This window comes from Vipera berus (genome assembly GCF_964194415.1).
Source record: "Vipera berus genome assembly, chromosome: 2".
NCBI lineage: Eukaryota > Metazoa > Chordata > Lepidosauria > Squamata > Viperidae > Vipera > Vipera berus.
In genome coordinates this window covers 126,805,112-126,825,029 of record NC_138203.1, presented here as the reverse complement: position 1 = coordinate 126,825,029, position 19,918 = coordinate 126,805,112, and the positions used below count along the sequence as shown (strand labels likewise).

At 39.3% G+C, this 19,918-nt stretch overlaps 2 protein-coding genes across 2 annotated transcripts; one reads left to right on the top strand and one right to left on the bottom strand.

Moving 5' to 3' along the window:
• Window positions 1–4,603: 4,603 nt before the first annotated feature.
• On the bottom strand, window positions 4,604–5,539 carry LOC308662807 (olfactory receptor 13H1-like; the record flags this gene model as incomplete). The annotated part of the gene is made up of 1 exon (XM_081318951.1): window positions 4,604–5,539. The coding sequence occupies one exon, from the start codon at window positions 5,537–5,539 to the stop codon at window positions 4,604–4,606; it is 936 nt and encodes a 311-aa protein (XP_081175077.1).
• A 12,063-nt stretch (window positions 5,540–17,602) lies between these two features.
• On the top strand, window positions 17,603–18,535 carry LOC308662806 (olfactory receptor 13H1-like; the record flags this gene model as incomplete). Its single annotated transcript, XM_081318950.1, has 1 exon — window positions 17,603–18,535. One exon carries the CDS (start codon window positions 17,603–17,605, stop codon window positions 18,533–18,535), a length of 933 nt encoding a protein of 310 aa, XP_081175076.1.
• Window positions 18,536–19,918: the final 1,383 nt, after the last annotated feature.

The following is a 19,918-nucleotide window of genomic DNA, read 5'->3' as shown; positions in this document are numbered from 1 at the left end:
ATTCAAAATCTTAAAAGACGATGCAGTAAAAGTGCTACACTCAATTTGCCAGCAAATTTGAAAAATTCAACAGTGGCCACAGGATTGGAAAAGATCAGTTTACATTCCAATTCCAAAGAAAGGCAGTGCCAAAGAATGTTCAAACTATCGCACCATTGCACTCATTTCACATGCTAGTAACGTTATGCTTAAAATCCTACAAGCTAGACTTCAGCAGTATGTGGATCGAGAACTAGCAGAAGTACAGGCAAGATTTCGAAGAGGCAGATGAACTAGAGATCAAATTGCCAACATATGCTGGATCATGGAGAAAGCTAGAGAGTTCCAGAAAAACATCTACTTCTGCTTCATTGACTACGCTAAAGCATTTGATTGTGTGGATCACAACAAACTATGGCAAGTTGTTAAAGAGATGGGAGTACCACACCATCTTATTTGTCTCTTGAGAAACCTATATGCGGGTCAAATAGCAACAGTGAGAACTGGACATGGAACCACTGATTGTTTCAAAATTAGGAAAGGAGACCCCTGTTCTAGACCAACTCCCTGCTCAAGCAGGAGACTATATACCCAGAACTTTTGAAGGCAAGCTGTTCCATTGTTGATTGTTCTCACTGTCAGGAAATTTATCCTTAGGTCTAGATTGCTTCTCTTCTTGGTTAATTTCCATCTAAAGCTTCTTGTCTTGCCTTCTGGTGCTTTGGAAAATAAGTTGACCCCCTCTTCTTTGTGGCAGCCTGCATTGGCTCCCGGTTGCCCTCCGGGTGAGATTCAAGGTGCTGGGCTTGGGTCCGGGATATCTGAGGGAACACCTGCTGCCGGCATCAAGTTCCCTTCGTCCAGTGCGCTCCCACATGGAGGGTCTTCTCAGGGTGCCACTGGTAAGAGATTGCCGACGGACGACACCCAGGGATAGGGCCTTCTCAGTGGGGGCGCCTGCCCTTTGGAACCAGCTGCCAGTGGAGCTGAGGACTGCCCCCGACCTCCGTTCATTCTGCCGGGACCTGAAGACCTGGCTCTTCGAGCTCTCTGGCCCAGGCTGAGGATTAATCTTAATTTTAACTGGGGTTTTATTTATGCAGGGACAAATATAATTTTTTTTTAAATTTGTTTTTAACTTTTGTATCTTGGTTTTTTAATCACCCTGTAAACCGCCCTGAGTCCTTCGGGAAAGGGCGGTATATAAATGTAATAAAATAAATAAATAAATAAATATTGGAATAATGTTATCACGTCACCCCTAGTCCTTCTTTTCACTAGACTAGACAAACCCAATTCCTGCAACCATTCATATAAAGAATGGTTTTGATAATACAATTAAAACGATTCATCTGAAAAATAACAGTCACTCTATTCTGTACAGTGCAGAAGGCTTTTCTCTTCCTACACTGAGGAACATATTTCATTCTATAGAAGATGGACCATCATCATATCCCATATAAGAATGTGCCATAAATTCATTTTTACTGCCATCCGCTGTTATGCCATCCATTGCCAATCTCCTGTGTTTTCCCTAGACCAAAAGTTAACTTTTTGCGTCTAGTATATCTTCAACTTTAAAAATAGCAGCCTTTAATGAAGTCCTCTCTGCTTCATTGAAAAGCTTCTGATACCTCTGTCTGGATAATTCATTTCCAACCTACCAGTCCTTGTGGTTTCTGCTCTGCAATTTCTTCATTATGATGAAATAATGTCATAGAGAACATATCAAAACTTAGCTTTGTTATGGTATATTTTTTTATTTGTTGATTTTGGGGGATTGACCAGTTACAAGCTAGGTGTTATGATCATTAGCTAAGAAATAAAATGTGTGTATAGTATTAGGAATCACTTCTTCCCAATGACATCTACCCATCCCATCAGGTTGGACAGGAGAAGCATGCTATATGTACTGTCTGTAAAAGACCTACGAAGTGAGCCTTTTCTGCTGTGGCCCCTGCAATTCTGGAATAGCATCCCTTCAAAGGTGAGGTTATCCCCAACTTTTATAGCATGCTGGAAAGTTCTTAAAATGACTTTTTTTCCACCAGGAAGTCTGGAGAACCCTTGCTAAAAGGGAGCCTGTGCATTGGCTGCATTGCATGCAATATTTTTAGATTAGATAACCTTTATTGTCATTTTTTTACTGGGGGCACATTGGCACACACTAAAAATGAAATTCTGTTGCTTGCTCTCAAGAGTGTACACATACACGACACGTTTAAGCATGCTAGTATATACAACCTACACCCTTACATATAAATATTAATCACTTCCCTCTCATGTCTTGTTTTACATGGGTTGATTGTTTTTAATTGTTTGCAATTGGTTCTGTAAAATATTTTATTTGTAGGTTTTATTGTACTCCACTTTGTGTGAAATGGAGGGCCAAATAAATTTGTCCAAACAAACAAACAAATATTGATCTAATGATAAATGCATAATTTATGTGAAGTCACCACCTTTGCCGCTTATCCTGGATAAGCCAGAATAATCCTGGGTTTCAATAGGTCTTCTTGCCCAGAAATCGTCTTTACATTTAACTAAAGCTGGGGAAGTGATAGCTGCCTGTCAGGGATGAAAAATGGGAAGTGAGACTCAAAAAATGCAAGCTGTATCTTAAATTGCGTCTCTTGTTTTTTTGAGGGGACCAATTTCTTTTACAAAATGTAGCTCTATGCTCAAATGCTATGTAGGGCAACAAGGCTCTTCTTTTCCATTTTAGGTTATAATGTCTATAATAGAGGAGTAGAAACAGCAGGGAAAATGTTTGGGGGAGATTGGTTAGTCCCAAAGATTTCATCACTAAAGATCTAATAAATCAGAACAACGTATCCACATTAAAAAGCAGACACACATATAACATACACAAGTAATTCCAAATTTATTTAACAGGATGATGGTATGAACACAAAGTATGAGATACAACCAGTAGTTTCCCTTTAAAGCAGTGCATCAACCAAGCTGTTCCACTGTATTTAATTACATAGTGGTTGTTTATTAAGTAAACAAAGAAATATTTCTGCATTTATATCCCTTTTTAGTTCAATCTTACTTAAATATACTGTTTAGATATTTTTTTAAAAATCTTCTTAAGACCTCTGTGACTTTTTAGGAAATAATGTTCCATGTAATAAAAATTCTTTAAAATGGCATACTTCTTCCTACTTTTTTTTCCAGATCTCTTATTTTTACGAACCCCTTCTAAGAAAGAAAATGCCCAGTCCCTCTTTACTTGCATCGGGATCAGAATCATAGGACACTTTTCCTTGGTCAGACAATAACTGAAGTTGCTGGGGTGAGGGGGGCAGATAATAAACTACTGAAGTGACTCCAACAACTCTAACATATACTATCATTGTTGCTGCATTATATGTATGTGTGTTAGGATGCTGAGCTTGTCGATCAGAAGATCGGCAGTTTGGCGGGTCGAATCCCAAGTGCCGCATAACAGAGTGAGTGCCTGTTACTCATCCCAGCTTCTGCCAACCTAGCAGTTCGAAAGCATGTAAAAATGCAAGTAGAAAAATAGGGACCACTACGGTGGGAAGGTAACAGTGTTCCGTGCGCCTTTGGCGTCTAGTCATGCCGGCCACATGACCATGGAGACGTCCTCGGACAAGCGCTGGCTCTTCGGCTTTGAAACGGAGATGAGCACCGGCCCCTAGAGAGTTGGAAACGACTAGCACGCATGTGCGGGGGAACCTTTACCTTTACCTTTATATGCATATAAATATACACACATACACACACACAAATATGAACATTAATACAATGAATAAACAGTAATAGAAGCAAAGGACAAAGAAGGAAAGGAAGAATGAAGAAAGAGAAAAGAAAAAGTGCAAAAAGAGAAAAACAAAATAAATAGAGGCTTCCACTTTCTTCTGCTGCAAATATAAGTACAACTACAATATTAACTATGAATACAGAAAAACTCACTTATTTCCATTATCCATTTTTTACAATCATCAAAAGCACAAATCATGAGTGCATTTTTTTCTGTTTCACGCAAAAGATCTAGCAGAAGTTTCTAGGCAGTTAAAGATATAATGTTTTTTCCTCTAATCAAAGATTAATTTAGCCACCTCTACAAGTTCCATCATCTTCACCAGCCATTCTTCCTTTGTAGGTAGGGTCAATCCTTTCCCCTTTGGGTTTATAATGGTATTGCTGCACTTATCATACATAAAAATAAATTCCATGGTTGTTGTTTTATAGTTGCCTGTATTAATCCCAAAAGAAACATGTCTGGTTTTATTTGTACTTTAACCTTTAAGATCTTCTGTGATTAATCCAGCTGCACCCAGTTTTTTGAAGTTTGATCTTGTACTGATCTTATCTATTCTTTTTTCTGGAAATATTGTATCATAATTATAGGATGATATTTCATATTTTTCTCTATGCTTGAAACCATATTGATCATGAGTATAACTGTAATATTAAATTATGCACAATAGCATTCAGCTCAATTCTTCAATGATTTCATACTCATCAGCCTTAGCTAGCATGGACAAAGGGGGATAGAGGTGATGCATGACAATACATCAGTTATAGAATTACAAAAACATATATAAAAAAAGACTTGCTTGTGGAAGTTCTATCAACCTGGTTCCTGGGTGGCTTACTCCTCTGTCTTCTTCCCAGCCAGTCTGCAGAAGGCTCCCTTCACATCCCTGTTCCTCAGGCTGTAAATGATGGGGTTTAACATGGGGATCACAACTCCATAAAAGACTGCCACCACTTTTTCCCTATCAGAGAACGTCTTGGCTTGAGGCCTCAAATACATGGCCAAGATGGTGCCATAATATATGCTCACCACCGTGAGATGAGATCCACAGGTGGACAAGGCTTTCCTCCGACCTTGGGCCGAATGGATATGCAAAACTGTGAATCCAATACGGCCATAGGTCACCAGGATAAAGAAGAAGGGGAATGCTAGGGTAAAGACACTGGTAATTATCATGGTAATTCCATTAGCACGGGTGTCAGAGCAAGCCAGTTTCAAAACTGCCTGCAATTCACACTTGAAATGATTCACCACATTTGGCCCACACAAAGTTGCCTGCATGGTGAAAAAGGGTATAATAGTCAAAAGGAAGGTGGTGACCCACACACTCACAGCCAGTTGGATGCATAAATTGCGACTCATGTTCTGGTTGTAGCGCAGAGGGTAACATATTGCCACAAAACGGTCATAAGCCATCACAGCTAACAAAAGACACTCCACCACAGCTAAAATGAGAGCACTACACATCTGAGCAAAACATCTGCCCCATGGGATAGTAGGTCTGTCCATGAAGCAGTGGACCAGCATCTGTGGCACAGAGGTGGTGATGTAGCTGATGTCAATAAAGGAGAGGTTGCTGAGGAAAAAATACATGGGTGTGTGGAGGTGAGAATCTACGATAATCAGCACCAATATGAGGCCATTGCCGGCTACAGCCATGAGATAGATAACCAAGAAGAGGACAAACAATCCAGCACGAACTTTGAAGTTTTTAGAGAGCCCAACAAGCACAAATTCGGTCACTGTGGTTGCATTTCCCCATTTTTCCATGTCACCTGTAAGAGTGAAATCAGTTTTCAGAACATGACAAAATGAGTGGACTTCTGATTAAATGAACACAAACATGGGTTTATAAGAATGGAAGAACTGCTTTTAAGAGAAGAAGCTAACTTTGGGAAGCTATGATTCAGAGAAAAATATGATAGGGAGGGAAGAATTAGACATGCAAGCTTTCTAGAGACTTTCTCCCTCCATTCAAATCTTTCTGAAATAATTTTTCTTGCTCTTTTTAAAATAGAAGCCCATGATTTTTTTAAATTTCACAACACTTTGTCTTTTGTATTTAACAAGACACACACACACACACCAGATAATTGGAAGAAGGCATAATGGTATCTAGCAACTATCACCCATGTGTGCACCAGCTGAGATTTCGCTAAAGTTTTAGCAGTGCCACCAGAGCTCTTCAAATTTTGCTTCCAAAACCATATTTTTTCAATACTGTATGGTGAAATTATTTAAAACATAGCAAAGAACCATGGTACTTAGTGCAATTTAAATAAAATAGACAAATCCATTTTATTTCTTTCCTCTAATTTACTCATTTGCCTTATTTACAGTGATTCATTCATATACTACCGTATTTCATTGTAGGATATACAGTATAAACCTCTAAGGAAACCTCCATAAGTAGCATTCTTTTCACCTTGTTGAATTTTAGAATCACAAATAAAATCTCTATTTCACATTCCTTTCCCCCCCAAGATTTAATGAATTCCAAAAAGGTCTCATGTACCCCTTACAATTAATCTTGTTGATCAATAGGTAGTTTCTTATTTTGATATTTTCCTTTCTTTTATCCTGATAACCTAAATGCCCTAAAGGCAGACTTACAAAACAAATAATAAAGCAAATACAATGGAAGTATTAATATAATAGTAATATACTACTAAGATAATAACACTTTGGGGATCAATTTTGAATTATAAAATCCTGGGGAGGTGGAACACAAAAATCTTTTTACAATTTTTTCCCTTTAATATTAGCAGTTTTCTTGCTATATATTTAAAACTTTTATTTCTTAATATATATTCCAAGATTCAAGACATTCAATTCCTAAATCAATAGCAACTCTGAAGATTGTCTTAATGAACACCTGTTAACTTACCACAAATATAGAAAAAAGTAAACATCAAAAAAGAAATGCTCTTAATATCTGCTTCATTACTCTTACCTGATTCATATAATTATTTTTTTAAAAATTCAGCATACATTACTACCTTTCAGAAAGTCCTTCCAGCATGATATAATATATCCTGAAAATGATTGGGTTTTTGTACAGATTCTATCTACCAAGTGTTATCTACTGACATCATCTGGGAAAAGTTCAGCTCACTGTAGTAATTTAACACTTCAAATAAAAGTTGTCACTTTGTTCCTCAAACATTTATACTATCTCTGGAGATTTTTAAATCCATGACATTACATCTGAAGATGTGAACGGTCTTTGGGGACTTGGATGGCTGATGTTCAGAGATTCTTCAGAGATTCTAAAAAGATTCTTCATCAAAGAGAGCACAGAGCAAACTTTACAAGCATATACATCAACATTTTGTATCTGCAGCGTTTATTCAGTGCAAGAGTTATTCTACCTGGAATAATGGATTAAAGATAATAGTGTTACAGTCAAAGCTATCTTGAGGGCACCAAATTGGTGAAAGATAAAAAGTACAAGATATTGATATCAAACATAGAAGATTGTGGCATCAAAACACTGCTTTTGCCTGTTGTGTTTACCTAGAAAATAGAATTAACACCCAAAATTGCAGCTGCAGCTGCAAGCAAAATTATAAAACCAGTTAGAATGTTTTCAGTGAACCTTCAAGAAAAAAAAGCAGTAAGGCTAATTAATTGTACAAGATACAGTAGGTGCACTTCTCCCAATAATTTTATTTTGTGAAAAAGAATAATCCCATCTCACTCAGCAAAACATACATTCATTTCTCTGTTACATCTTGCCAATCTCCCAGTGGGTCAAGGCAAAATGCATACATATGCATCAATTACACCTTCACAACAACCTAGGCAAGTGTGTTTAACTAAGAATATTTTTGCTTTAAGAAAGAAACCGCATAGTACATTGTCATTTATCCCAAGTAAAAAAAAATAATCAAGGAGATTTGATTGAGGAATTCTGGGAGTTGAAGTCCACACATCTTAAACTTGCCAAGTTTGAAAAACTCGGATCAACAGCAGCCCAAACCCAGAAGGCAACTATCTGGCAGCATTTTTTCAGATTAACACGTATTACTAAAAAGGATAAGCTTTCACAAACTATAGCTTTGTTTAACAAATATTATTGAAAGGGTTATTCAATAAAATAACCACTTAGCCACTTACATACACACACACATACGCTCACATACATATGTGTGTGTGTGTGTGTGTATGTACATTTTTCTCACACAAATGGGGATACACAGAGAAAAATGAAATAATGGTCATGATGAAATCATAGCCCAGAAGCTGATCATTAGATTTATGTATATTGTCCACTTTAAAATTATATTAGAGGTGGCTGCAAAGAATCATAAGCCATGACAGCCAGCAAAAGAAACTCAGGTCCTAACGTACACACACAAAATAGTAATATTAGTTTGTCCATAACACTAGCATAGTAGAATGATTGGGCTATTTGTGAAGCAGTGTGCCAGTTCCTGGGTGGTGATAGTGCAGATGTTGATGTAAAGGTTGCTGAGGAAATATAGTGAGTATAGAACAGGGGTGTCAAACTCAATTTCATTGAGGGCCGCATCAGCCTTGCGGTTGCCCTCAGGGGGCCGGATAGGTATGGCCGGGGTGGGCGTGGCCTACTGGGTGGGTGTGGCTAGAGTGCATATGGCCTACTGGGTGGGCGTGGCCAGCTCTACATCGTTCACATCAAGGGTGCCTATGAGGGCCTGGGCAGGAGTGGGACAGATCTGGGGGTCTCTGGCAGGAGGAGGGTCTCTGGGCCAGGGCCAAGGCAGTGGGGGCCGTTCCCTCACTGTTTCCAGGATGGCTTCGCGGGCCACATGAAACCACTTCGCGGGCCGGATCCGGCCCCCGGGCCTTGTGTTTGACATGTCTGGTATAGAACCATAGGTCTTCTAATCCAAACTCCTGCTCATGTCAGGAGTCCTTATATCACCCCAGACAAATGTTCATCCAATCTATTATTGAAAACCTCCAGTAATGGAGCAGCTACAACTCTGGAATGCAAGCTGCTCCATTGGTTAATTGGTCTCACTGCCAGGAAATTCCTCCTTAGTTCCAAGTTGGATCTCCCTCTGATGAGCTTCCACTCATTGCTTCTTGTCCTGCCCTCAGGTGCTGTAGAGAATAATTTATCCCCCTCTTCCCTGTGACAGTCCTTCAAATATTGGAAAATGGCTATCATATCACCACAAGCCTAGTACATAACACCCCTCCCCCCCTTAGATCAGACTATGGCAACCGTGATTTAGTCTTGACAGCTGTCAAGACTTATTAATCAACTCACATACAACTGTAGTGATAATAAAAATAATAAATAAATCATAAATAATAATAAGATCACTGTGGCTACAATGAGATTAAACAACATCTAATGAGCAGGCTTACATTGCAGTAATGGCAGTTTCACAATGCACAAGTTTCTGTAGTTAATGGTACAGGTTTTACAACACTATGCATCACTTTATTTTACAATGTAATCTGTGAGGTACGCAGGAGGCTTGTGTGGCCTAGAGGAACGTCTTGAGTTCCTATCACTTTGTGGTCTACCAGCTTACCCAGTGGGCTGGGTAGACCCATGTCCCTTTGTGCTCCAGTGTCAAGGGTAATCAAAACGCTCTGGCTGGCCTCACCAGGTTGGCCCACCCCAGAGTCAGTCTGTTCTGCAGAGTAGGCACAGTGGTTGCTGAGGTTCGGCTGGCTCGCTTTGTCAGAGGTTCCATGTTGCACTCCCGTGCTCCCTCGTTCTTCCTCAGATTCCACCTCTGCTGAGAAGGAAAAACCCTGGTGGTTCCAGTGACGGCTGGCTTGGCCACTAGTTTCAGGACCTTGGAAAGGACTTATGATGCAGTCCTTACTTAGTGGCCATTCTGGAAACCTTTTCCTGAGTTGATCAATATCCCTTCTGACAACTCACCCTCCCACCAACCCCACTTCATAAGATAGGGGTCCAGATGCCTTGGTTATTTGACCAGGAACCCATAAATTCCCTTGACCATAGTTCCTGGCCCAAACCCAATCGCCCATGTGCAGCCCCCTTGAAGGCTGTGGTCAAGAGGCTTCTGCTGCCACTCTGTCTGGATGCAACCTGTCCAGTTTAGTAATTAAACGCCTCCCCCAACATAGTTCTGCAGGACTTTTACCTGTGGCCATGCAGGGTGTAGAATGCTGGCAGAGTAAAAAAATCTGCCAATCTGTGATGCCAGTCACCTGTGACAATACGCTTGAGTGCCTCCTTAGTTGTCCTCACCATGCATTCAGCTTGACCATTAGAAGATGAATGAAAGGGTACAGATGTTGCATGTCTGATGAGATTAGCTCTAAGGAAAGCCTGAATCTCAGTAGCAGTGAATTGGGCCCCATTGGCAGAAACTAAGACATCAGGCAACCCATGTGTTGCAAAGAGTTTTCTCAGCACCTCAATGGTCCTAGCAGTAGTCATGTTAGGAACTGGAATTACTTCCAGCCATTTTGAATGCCTATCCACTACAATCAGAAAAAGCTGCCCCTGAAAAGGCCCAGTGTAGTCTATGTGAATCCTAGACCAGGGAGTGTGTGTTTCCTTCCACCTGTGAACTGGGGCTTGTGGCATTTCAGGCCTTGATTGCTGGCATGTATAACAACCATGGACTTGACCCTCGATGGCCTTATCAAGGCCAGGCCACCAAAGGTAGCTTCGAGCTAAGGCTTTCATTCTGACAATGCCTGGATGGCCTTCATGTAAGGAGTGTATGACCCTGTCTCTAAGGGAAGTAGGAATTATGACCCTGTCCCCCCATAAAATGCATTCTTTATGTGCAGACAACTCATGTCTCCTGACAAAATAGCTTTGAAATTCAGAGCCTGGACTTTTTCCAACCAGCCCGTGTATACCCATGACAACACTCTACTAAATATTTTATCTGTGGCAGTTTCAGCAGCAATGTCCCCTTGCATGGAGGGGAAACTCAGGTATGTCCTGTATGGACAGTATTCTAGCAGCAGGTGCTGGATCTGGATCCATTAGTGGCAGTGTTAGTCTGCTGAGGCCATCAGCGTGGCCCATTTCCTTCCATGGTTTGTGAATTAGTTTAAAATTATATGCAGACAGAAAAATAGACCATCTCAACATTCTTGGAGATAGTATGTGGGGGGGGGGTTGTTTGTCTGTTGTGAACAGTCCCAATAGAGGTTTGTGGTCAGTATAGACAGTGAAATCCCTGCCATATAAGTAATCATGAAATTTTTTAATTCCAGCAACTATGGCCAGGGCCTCTTTGTCAATCTGGGCATAGTTGTGCTCAGCAGAGGACAAGGTCCTTGAGTAAAATGCTATAGGATTTTTCTCTAAGTGACTTAAGACTGCCCCCACCCCATAGGGAGATGCATCACATGCAAGATATACAGGTTTAGACTCTATGTAATGAGTTACAGTGGAGTTTTCAGACAGTAGTTCTTTCAAGTCCTGGAAACTTTTTTCATGTAAATTAGTCCATTTCCAAGGAGCATTTTTGTCAAGTAGCCTGTGGAGGGGCTCTGCTATTGCTGCCTTATGCGATAGGAATGTATGATAAAAATTTAGGAGACCCAAAAATGCTTGAAGCTCTCCTTTTGATTTGGGCCTAGGAGCCAACTTAATGGCCTTCACTTTAGAATCAGTGGGGTGAATGCCGTTAGCATCAATTTGGAACCCCAAAAATTCTGTTGATGAAACACCAATACTACACTTGTTCTTTTTTAAATTTGAGGCCTGCTTCACGAAGCCTCTGCAAAACAGCCCTGAGCCTTCTGGTCAACACTTCTGGGGATTCCCCTGCAATATCATCGAAATAAGGGCAGACACCCTGGATTCCTTTAAGTGTACATTCCATAATCCCTTGGAAAATACCCAGTGCAACACTGACTCCAAACTGTAATCATGCAACTTTGAATGCCCCTCTGCGAGTCATGATCGTTTGAACCGTGGCTGTGGCCTCATCAACCGGCAATTACTGATAGGCCTGTGCTAAATCAAGTTTAGCAAAAAATGGTTCCCCCTTGCAAGGAGGCTAAAATTTGGTTGACTACAGGAACCAGGTAAGCGTGTTGCTTGAGGGCCTTATTTAATGTGCATTTATAATCAACACAAATGTGAACTTCCTTGTTGGACTTTAGTGAGGTGACAATAGGAGTTTCCCACTCCCCCCCCCATCAACAGGTTGTAAAACGCCCTGTTCTACAAGCTTATCGATTTCAGAATAAATTTTTTGCTTTAAGGCAAAGGGGACCCTGCGAGGTTTAACTCTAATTGAAACAACGTTAGGATCTAACTTAAAAGAAATAGGTGGCCCTGTGTATGTTCCTAGGGTTGAATCAAAAACTTCTGCATATTCTTCGCATACTGCCATGAGGTCTGCAGTTTGTGTCCAGTTTATGCCAGTAATCTGAATACCTAAGGCATCAAACCAATCAAGTCCAATAAGACTCGTTCTTTGGCCCCCTACTACTATTACATCCAGGTGCCCCAATTTTAAATTTTAAATTTGCTCTCAGATAGTTTTCTACTTGCAAAAGGTAAGACGGCCATTCTTCCGGATGCTTCACATCAAACTCTCTTAATTTGCTGACCTTCGGCATTCTTCCTTCAGATTCCTGAGATCTTCGGATCCTGCTTCTAGGCTCAGGGAATGCATCCGCTGAGCATGCAGCCGCTAGTGTGGCTTACTAGTTGGCCTAGAGAGGGGGGGAATGTCTCTTTCCTCTAGCATGTGCTGCCAACCCCTTGTTGACTTCAGCTGTAATCGGTGAAGCAGGATCCCACCTTTGTTGCCACTGTTAAGTCGTGGGCTCTTGGGTGCAGGAAGGAAGACACGAGGCTAAGTACAAGATAACACATACTTTATTCTTGCCAGAATTGTACTGAAACTTGGGCTGCAACCAGCCCTTAGGCGGCAGCCAATAGGTTTGAACCCACTTTTGCCGCCTGGGGCTAGCCAATTACAGGACCGGAGACAGCTTGTCTAGGTTACTGGAGAGCTGTTAGCCGCTCCAGCAACACACATGGTGTAACACCACAAGCCCAGTACATAATAGAAAATCACATTAAGATTGCACTCTGTCTTAGTTATAGTTCTCATCTGTTTAAAATTGCCCTAAGAATTTTGTTAGGAATTTAAGGTTGTGGGTAACACACAAAAGGTAAAACAAGTAATTCATATTAACACTGCCTCTATTAAAAATCAAAAGAAGTATTTTTCTGAAATGTTGGTAGAATTACAAATAAAAAGAAAAAAATGTAGCAAAATGCCGATATCAGTAGGGTGTATGTTTAGTTCTTTAACTGCATTATAGTTCACAAGTAGGAGGAGTACCTCAAAATAGAAAATAAGACATTAAGTCTTTGGAAAGATTTTTTTTAACAGAGTAAAGAATAGATTTTATGGAAACATTTAAATTAATAAGCTTATAGAAACTTCATACAAGAATACCGTGTTGTTGCTTTGATTCCATTGAGACCATATCCCATGATTACAATTAGCTGAAGCAAAACATTAGTCGTGCTAACTTCTTTAGAACTTGAAATAAAATAAAATCAATATGACTACAAACTCATTAAAGACTCATTAAAGGCCATTCAGTAGGCTAGCTCACCCTTAAGCTAAGATAATGTTTATTATATTTTTATTTGAATTATACTTGGTGAAAGCAGGGTTTAGTGTAAAGTGGGAGTCATAAATAATCCTGTTGTTTCCCATGTACTACCAGTAATGTATAAATCAATTATAGGCAATCCTTGTTAAGTGACCACAACAAGGCCCAGCAGCTTGATCATTAAGTGAAGAAGTCCCTAAGTGAACCTGTGACTGCACTTAGGATCTTACTTCATCTTTTCTTTGCTCAGCAAACCTGTCACTATTGTAACGACACTGATGTAAGTGTAACTGTAGTTGCTAAATGAGGCAGTCACTAAAGAAAGACTACCAGTACTAAAAACTACATCAGCTACTACGATAGCAGTTTATGCATATTCAAGAAACAGAATGGTCATAATCAAAACTTATTGTGTGGTGAGATTATTGCAAAGAGACTCATCCCGTTCTTGGTAGTTTTTCTCAAGACTAGGAAAGCAGTTGACTATTACGTCTGGCTGCTTCACAGCTGTTTTATGTTATTTATAGTATTGCTTTCTGTTTTTAATTTTTCTTATTATGCTTATAATAAAGCATATAATATGCAGCAAACACAGCTAATATTCTTTCTCTTCCTATTTTCCCCACAACAACTCTGTCAGGTGAGTTGGGCTGAGAGAGAGTGACTGTCCCAGAGTCTCCCAGCCAGCTTTCATGCCTAAAGTGGAATTACCACAGAATTCCCAATCTCCTGGCTTTTAGCCTGGTGTCTTAAATACTAGACCAAACTGGCTCTCTTTTATTTTAATTGTTAGCTGCCTGGAGTGATGTATTTGAGATGACTGGGCACACAAATTTAATAATTAAGTAAATGTTCATCCTCAAATGCAATCTTTCTACAAACTTTCTCAAGAAGGAAACTGGGGGCAGGTTAAAAACCATCTAAAACTGGTTGGTGTAATAATAGTTTATTGAGGAGGAGACACACCACCCCCTCCTTTACAGAAAGAGGGCCAACACCCACACTGAATAATGAATTAACCACTGCTTTAACCAAGTAGGAAGGACTAATGAGTTAGTCACAGCACTAACACTGCCAAAGAACCTCTTTATTTTTTTGCGACTCAGAGTCTCAAACTCTTTCCAATAGGACAACATTCTTCCTCAGTCAATTCTGTAAGACTTCCCCAGCCAAAGTCCAACTGAGTGATTTAATCCACTGCTATACCACTTGTTAGCCAGTAGACTCCACTTCTGCTGCCTATCGTGCCTTAAACAGGTCCATTGTAAACCTCCCCTGCTGGGATTCTCAGCACATCAGTCCAGCTGCTACCACTGCCAACCAATTGCTATGCCAGCCATCTCTCCTAGGAGACTATTAAGGCTTGCTACTCTGTGCCTCTGGTACCCTGGGCTTCATAGCCCTTGATGTTCCTACTCACTAACAGCAAGAGACTGCCTAGCAGATGCCAACTCTTCATTATCTGTTGCTTTTTCTCTGTCACTTCTGCATTTACTTGCTCCTGACATAGCTTCAGATATCTGATCACCTCTGCTCAAGTTTTGCAGCCACAACAGGCCACCTACAACTGTTGCTCATTACATACCCTATTTTTGATTGCCTCTGATTTTTCCAACTCTCAGTTTCTCCAAAGGTCATCAACAGGCATGACCAACACGGTCTCTGTACTGTCTCTTCCTTGCTCAGCATTGATTCTGCTTAAAATTCTGTTAAGCAGAATCCTGTTATAATGATATATACGTAGAGAGATTTGTAAGGTATTTTTAACTCTGAATTATACTCATCTCAATGCTGCTAATGCATATGAAAACAGAGGTGTTTGTAAAGACAGTAAATAGGACTTAAAAGCAAAGTGCATGTGATTTTCCACTGAGTTCATTTAGAATCCAGTCCTTGAATTAGTTCTGGGTCAGCCAGTCTTACTATAGGTGGACCATCAGCAGTAACGGAACTTGTCAGCAATCAGGAAGTAGCTGGGAGCAAAACTGTTGTCTTTTCTAACTACAAATGTGGAGAGCTTTTTTGGTCAGCAATGAAGAACAGATCATATAACTTTTTTTCCTCCATGAACCTATTTTTTTATTTAAAAAGTTTTACAATACATTTTAACTTTAATCCCCCCCTCCCCCACCCCCACCCAACCCTCCCTATCCCTTCCCCCCATTCCCTCCTCCCCCCCTATTTTTGAAAACATCTGCTATAATAAACATTAACACCTCACCTTACCTTTCCCACTCATAATCTTTTGTGACTATCACTTCTGCCCAAATGCCAATGCTTTTATCCACTGCCAGCGTTCTGAAGCAAAGGGAGATTTCTGATCCAGATCTATTTGTATTGACTTTTGAATTCAACATCCTTGGTGTAGTGGTAAGGTAAAGTAAGAGCTGATGATGCTACCTGGATTTATTTTCTGAAATGTTCCAAGTAGCTGAGATTGCTCTCTCTTTCTTTCTCTCTCTCTCTCCTCTTCCTCCATCATTCTCTCTGTATCTGTCTGCCTGCCTATCTTCTTGCCTCTGTGTGTGTGTGTGTGTGTGTGTGTGTGTGTTTGTGTGTGTGTGTGTGTGTGTGTGTGTGTTAAGCTCTTAAGTTCACCACATTAGACATTGGGGCTGTGTGTAGAGTAGATAGCTTTGAGTCTCCCATAGATCACCTTGTGCATTGTAGAAAGTAAAATAAACCCCTTCTGTTTTTAGTGTAAATGTTTTCCATCTAAAAGAGATGGATTGGGGTTCCTGATATTGGATTTATTTGGCTGTTGTATTATATTACATTGCCTGACATGTTCTTTTCTGATTCAGGAGAGCTCTATTATTTTCTGGATTCATTTTTTCTCCTCTGTTCTCAGAATGGAGGGACAAGACTTTCCTGTCACTTGAGATTTTTTTTTCCAGTAATATAGATTTGCAATTTAACTATTTCTATAGTTGTGTTTTGTTGTTTTTTAAAAAATAGAAGTTGAATGTCAGAGTATATGCAGTCATTTTCAATCAAAAATTTCAATAAAGCATTACACTGTCCAAATGCATATAAATTGTGGTAATTGTGCTTATCCTGTAATTTTCTGAAAATGTGGATTTAAAGAGGAAAATTTACAATCCCTAAATTTGAATAAAACTGGGAAAGTTTCAAACTAAGTTGAAAGGCTGAACAAAAATTGCAATTGGTCATTTCCATTCTGTAAGATTTTTGTGAGTAATTTCTCTATTTTATATCACATAAACTTGTTACAAGAAAGAAAAATAAATAAATTAGACTTAAATATTGCTAATTCCATGCTGTTTTGAGAGAACTGAAATGATTGGACCGAAATTGCAGACACAGATAGATATATATGATATACAGTTGACATTCTGCGTTGATTCCTTCACTATTATTCTTTTCATAAAAATCTTTTTTTTTTCATTAAAAATTTCTAACTTTCAAAATGCATGAATGTTTTTGAAGCGCCTAGAACTAAGGAGAAATTTCCTGACAGTTAGAACAATTAATCAGTGGAATCACTTGCCTCCAGAAGTTGTGGATGCTCTGACACTGGAGGTATTTAAGAAGAGATTGGACAACCATTTGTCTGAAATATTATAGGGTTTCCTGCAGGGGGTAGGACTAGAAGACCTCCAAGGTCCCTTCCAACTCTTTTATTTTGTTAAAATGTAAACAGTCTTAAGGACTCTTAAGGACAAGAAAATAACACTATTGAACAATATTTAAAGTAGAATTCATTAGGTTATCACCTATTTAAGGCTTACTTTTTCCTGGAATTGCTAAATAATTAATATTTTGAAACTTGATATGCAGAATGATCCTGATGAATTATAATTCATAGCCCAAATATGCTATTTAAAAAAGGAGGAGGGGGATAAGTAAGGAAAAACTGTTACCTAATTTGGGAGTTTGGCTTTTCTACTAAATATAGCACCATATAATTGTTCAGATTTGTCTTAATAAGCAGAATTGTCTATCTTCATCTACTGCTTGAATGTAAGACCAGTTGAGACTGAAATGCTGAATTTCACCAATTTTATTAATCAAAACACCATCAATTTCTATTGAATAAAGTAGGATTGCTTTCAGGGGTTGAAATTAAGTCTTATATTCAGGATCCTATTAGACATATCCACTATAGGAGTCGACTTGATTTACTCCCTCTCATGTATTAACAGAAATATCTAACCTCTTCTTTAACTTGCCACTTCTAACAATTTATTCCTTCTTCCATGCAGGAAAGAAGAGGTATATAATATTGTTATGGCATCTACCAATGAAACAGTAGTAACAGAATTCATCTTAATTGGATTATCTGACCAACCTAGAGCCCAGGTTATCTTCTTTTGGCTCCTGTTGATGGTGTACCTTGTTAGTCTTCTTGGCAATGGCCTCATCATCACATTAATTATTGTGGACCCCCAACTTCATACTCCTATGTATTTTTTTATTTGTGTCCTCTCCTTGATAGACTTCATTCTCATCAACAATGTAGTTCCCGAGGTTCTCATCAACTGCTTCATTTACAGGCCCACTATTACGTTCTCCAGATGTTTGTCTCAAATGTATCTGGGTCTATTGCTTGTCTCAACAGAGTGTGTTGTCCTTGCTGTCATGGCTTATGATCGTTTTGCAGCTATATGCAAACCCTTACACTACATGCAGATCATGAGTTGGAGATTATGTATTTGTCTGATGGCTATGTCTGTAGGCTTTCCTTCCCTGACAACCCTTACCAATGCACTATTGCGGCCCACTAACTTTTGTGGTCAATATGTCATCAATCATTTTGTATGTGAATTGCAGTCTTTCCTTAAACTGGCTTGCTCTGACACGCAGATTAGTGAGATCTTCATGCAAATTGTCACCTTCACTCTTGTAATCCCACCATTTGGCTTCATAGCCATGACTTATGGGAAAATAGGTCATGCTGTATTGCGTATCCATTCATCCCATGGTCGCAGGAAGGCCTTCTCTACATGTAGCTCCCATCTTGCTGTAGTCAGTGTGTTTTATGGTACAATTATGATCATGTACTTGATGCCTCAAGGAAAAACTATTTCTGACAAGGAAAAGATCCTATCTGTAGTCTATGGAGCTCTGACTCCTATGCTGAATCCTATAATTTATAGCCTGAAAAACAAGGATGTGAAGGGAGCTTTTTGGAAACTGATCAGACAAAAAATGACAGGATAGATTGAAGGCCCCTGTATTGTACAATGCAGAGGCAATAGCATTTACCAACTGTTTGTAAAGATTATTTCCTTCCACCTTCTTTGTATGGTCCTAATAGCAATCAGGTCTAATTGAAAATGCGTGTGTTCCTCATGTGTGTTAGAGAACAATTTGTGATAATCAGACATCAACAATTTTCTTAGGCTAAAAGCCATTCTCCCTATCATAGGCAAAATAGATATCAGATGACTGTGGTAATTGTATCCTGTTTATGAGTACTGCAAAACTGATGTTGAAGAATTGTGTCCTTGAATTAGGCTTTTCTCAATGATTCTGGATCTGTTTCAGTTTTTTGTTGGAGGTGGAGGACATTTTCTTTTAGCTATCAGCAACACCACGAATGGTCTAATAGTGGAGATGATTAAACAGATTGATATGAACCATACGAACCATTAAACAGACGGGTGAACCATGAAGTTAGGAAACTAATTGTGATCAGTCAGAGTTGTCATCAAAGATCATCATTCTAGAATATTTATTATCCCAATTAATTATTTCTGAACACTTTTTGTCATGAAATAGAAATGGAAAACAGCAGCAAACAAAGTGACCTTGTATATACCATGAGATGCATCTGATTGGAAAGGACAGAAAATAGTTAACTCTACCTCTTCCACCCAGGACCAAGGCCTTAGACATTGATCTCTGGAGGAGGAACACCTCCCTCTTTACTCATCCTGGGCTGAATCCGTATTAGAATTATACATACATGTTCACACCTTTACTAATCCTAAAAATTAATAAGTAAATATACAGTACATACCCACAGTAAATGACTTGAGCAATAAAAAAAGCATCTGACAAAACTGGAAGGGACTATAATACTAACCACCATCCCTAATACCTGCTAGGGATTGTTAAGCCATTTTCTACATTCTGTGACTAGAATGACACCTTATAGTAAGGTTAAGAATTGCAGGATTGAGTTCCTAAAGACAGCCTCTGTTGAAATAAATTTATCAACCTGGTAATGTCCATAAATCTAGTTGCCTCATTATGAACTGCTATTGTGTGATTGTCTTCCATCAATATACTCAACTCCTATGCAAACCAATGACCATTTTAATAAACAATGTGATATATGTCCCTCTGGATTGTACATAGGATGAATGGGCAAACTTTGTGCTAAAGGATCCATGGACATAAGTTTGACATCAAGACTTAAGGACAAAGCAGTATCAGAGCATTTCCACCTACAAGATGCACAAAGTGATAATTGCTGAATTTACATGAAAACGTGTCAGGCTATCGTAAATGAACTCAAAGAAACATACTAGGGTTTTAATATACTACAATTGTTGATAAATCCCTGTAATTGATCTTATATATAGCCTGCATCTACAT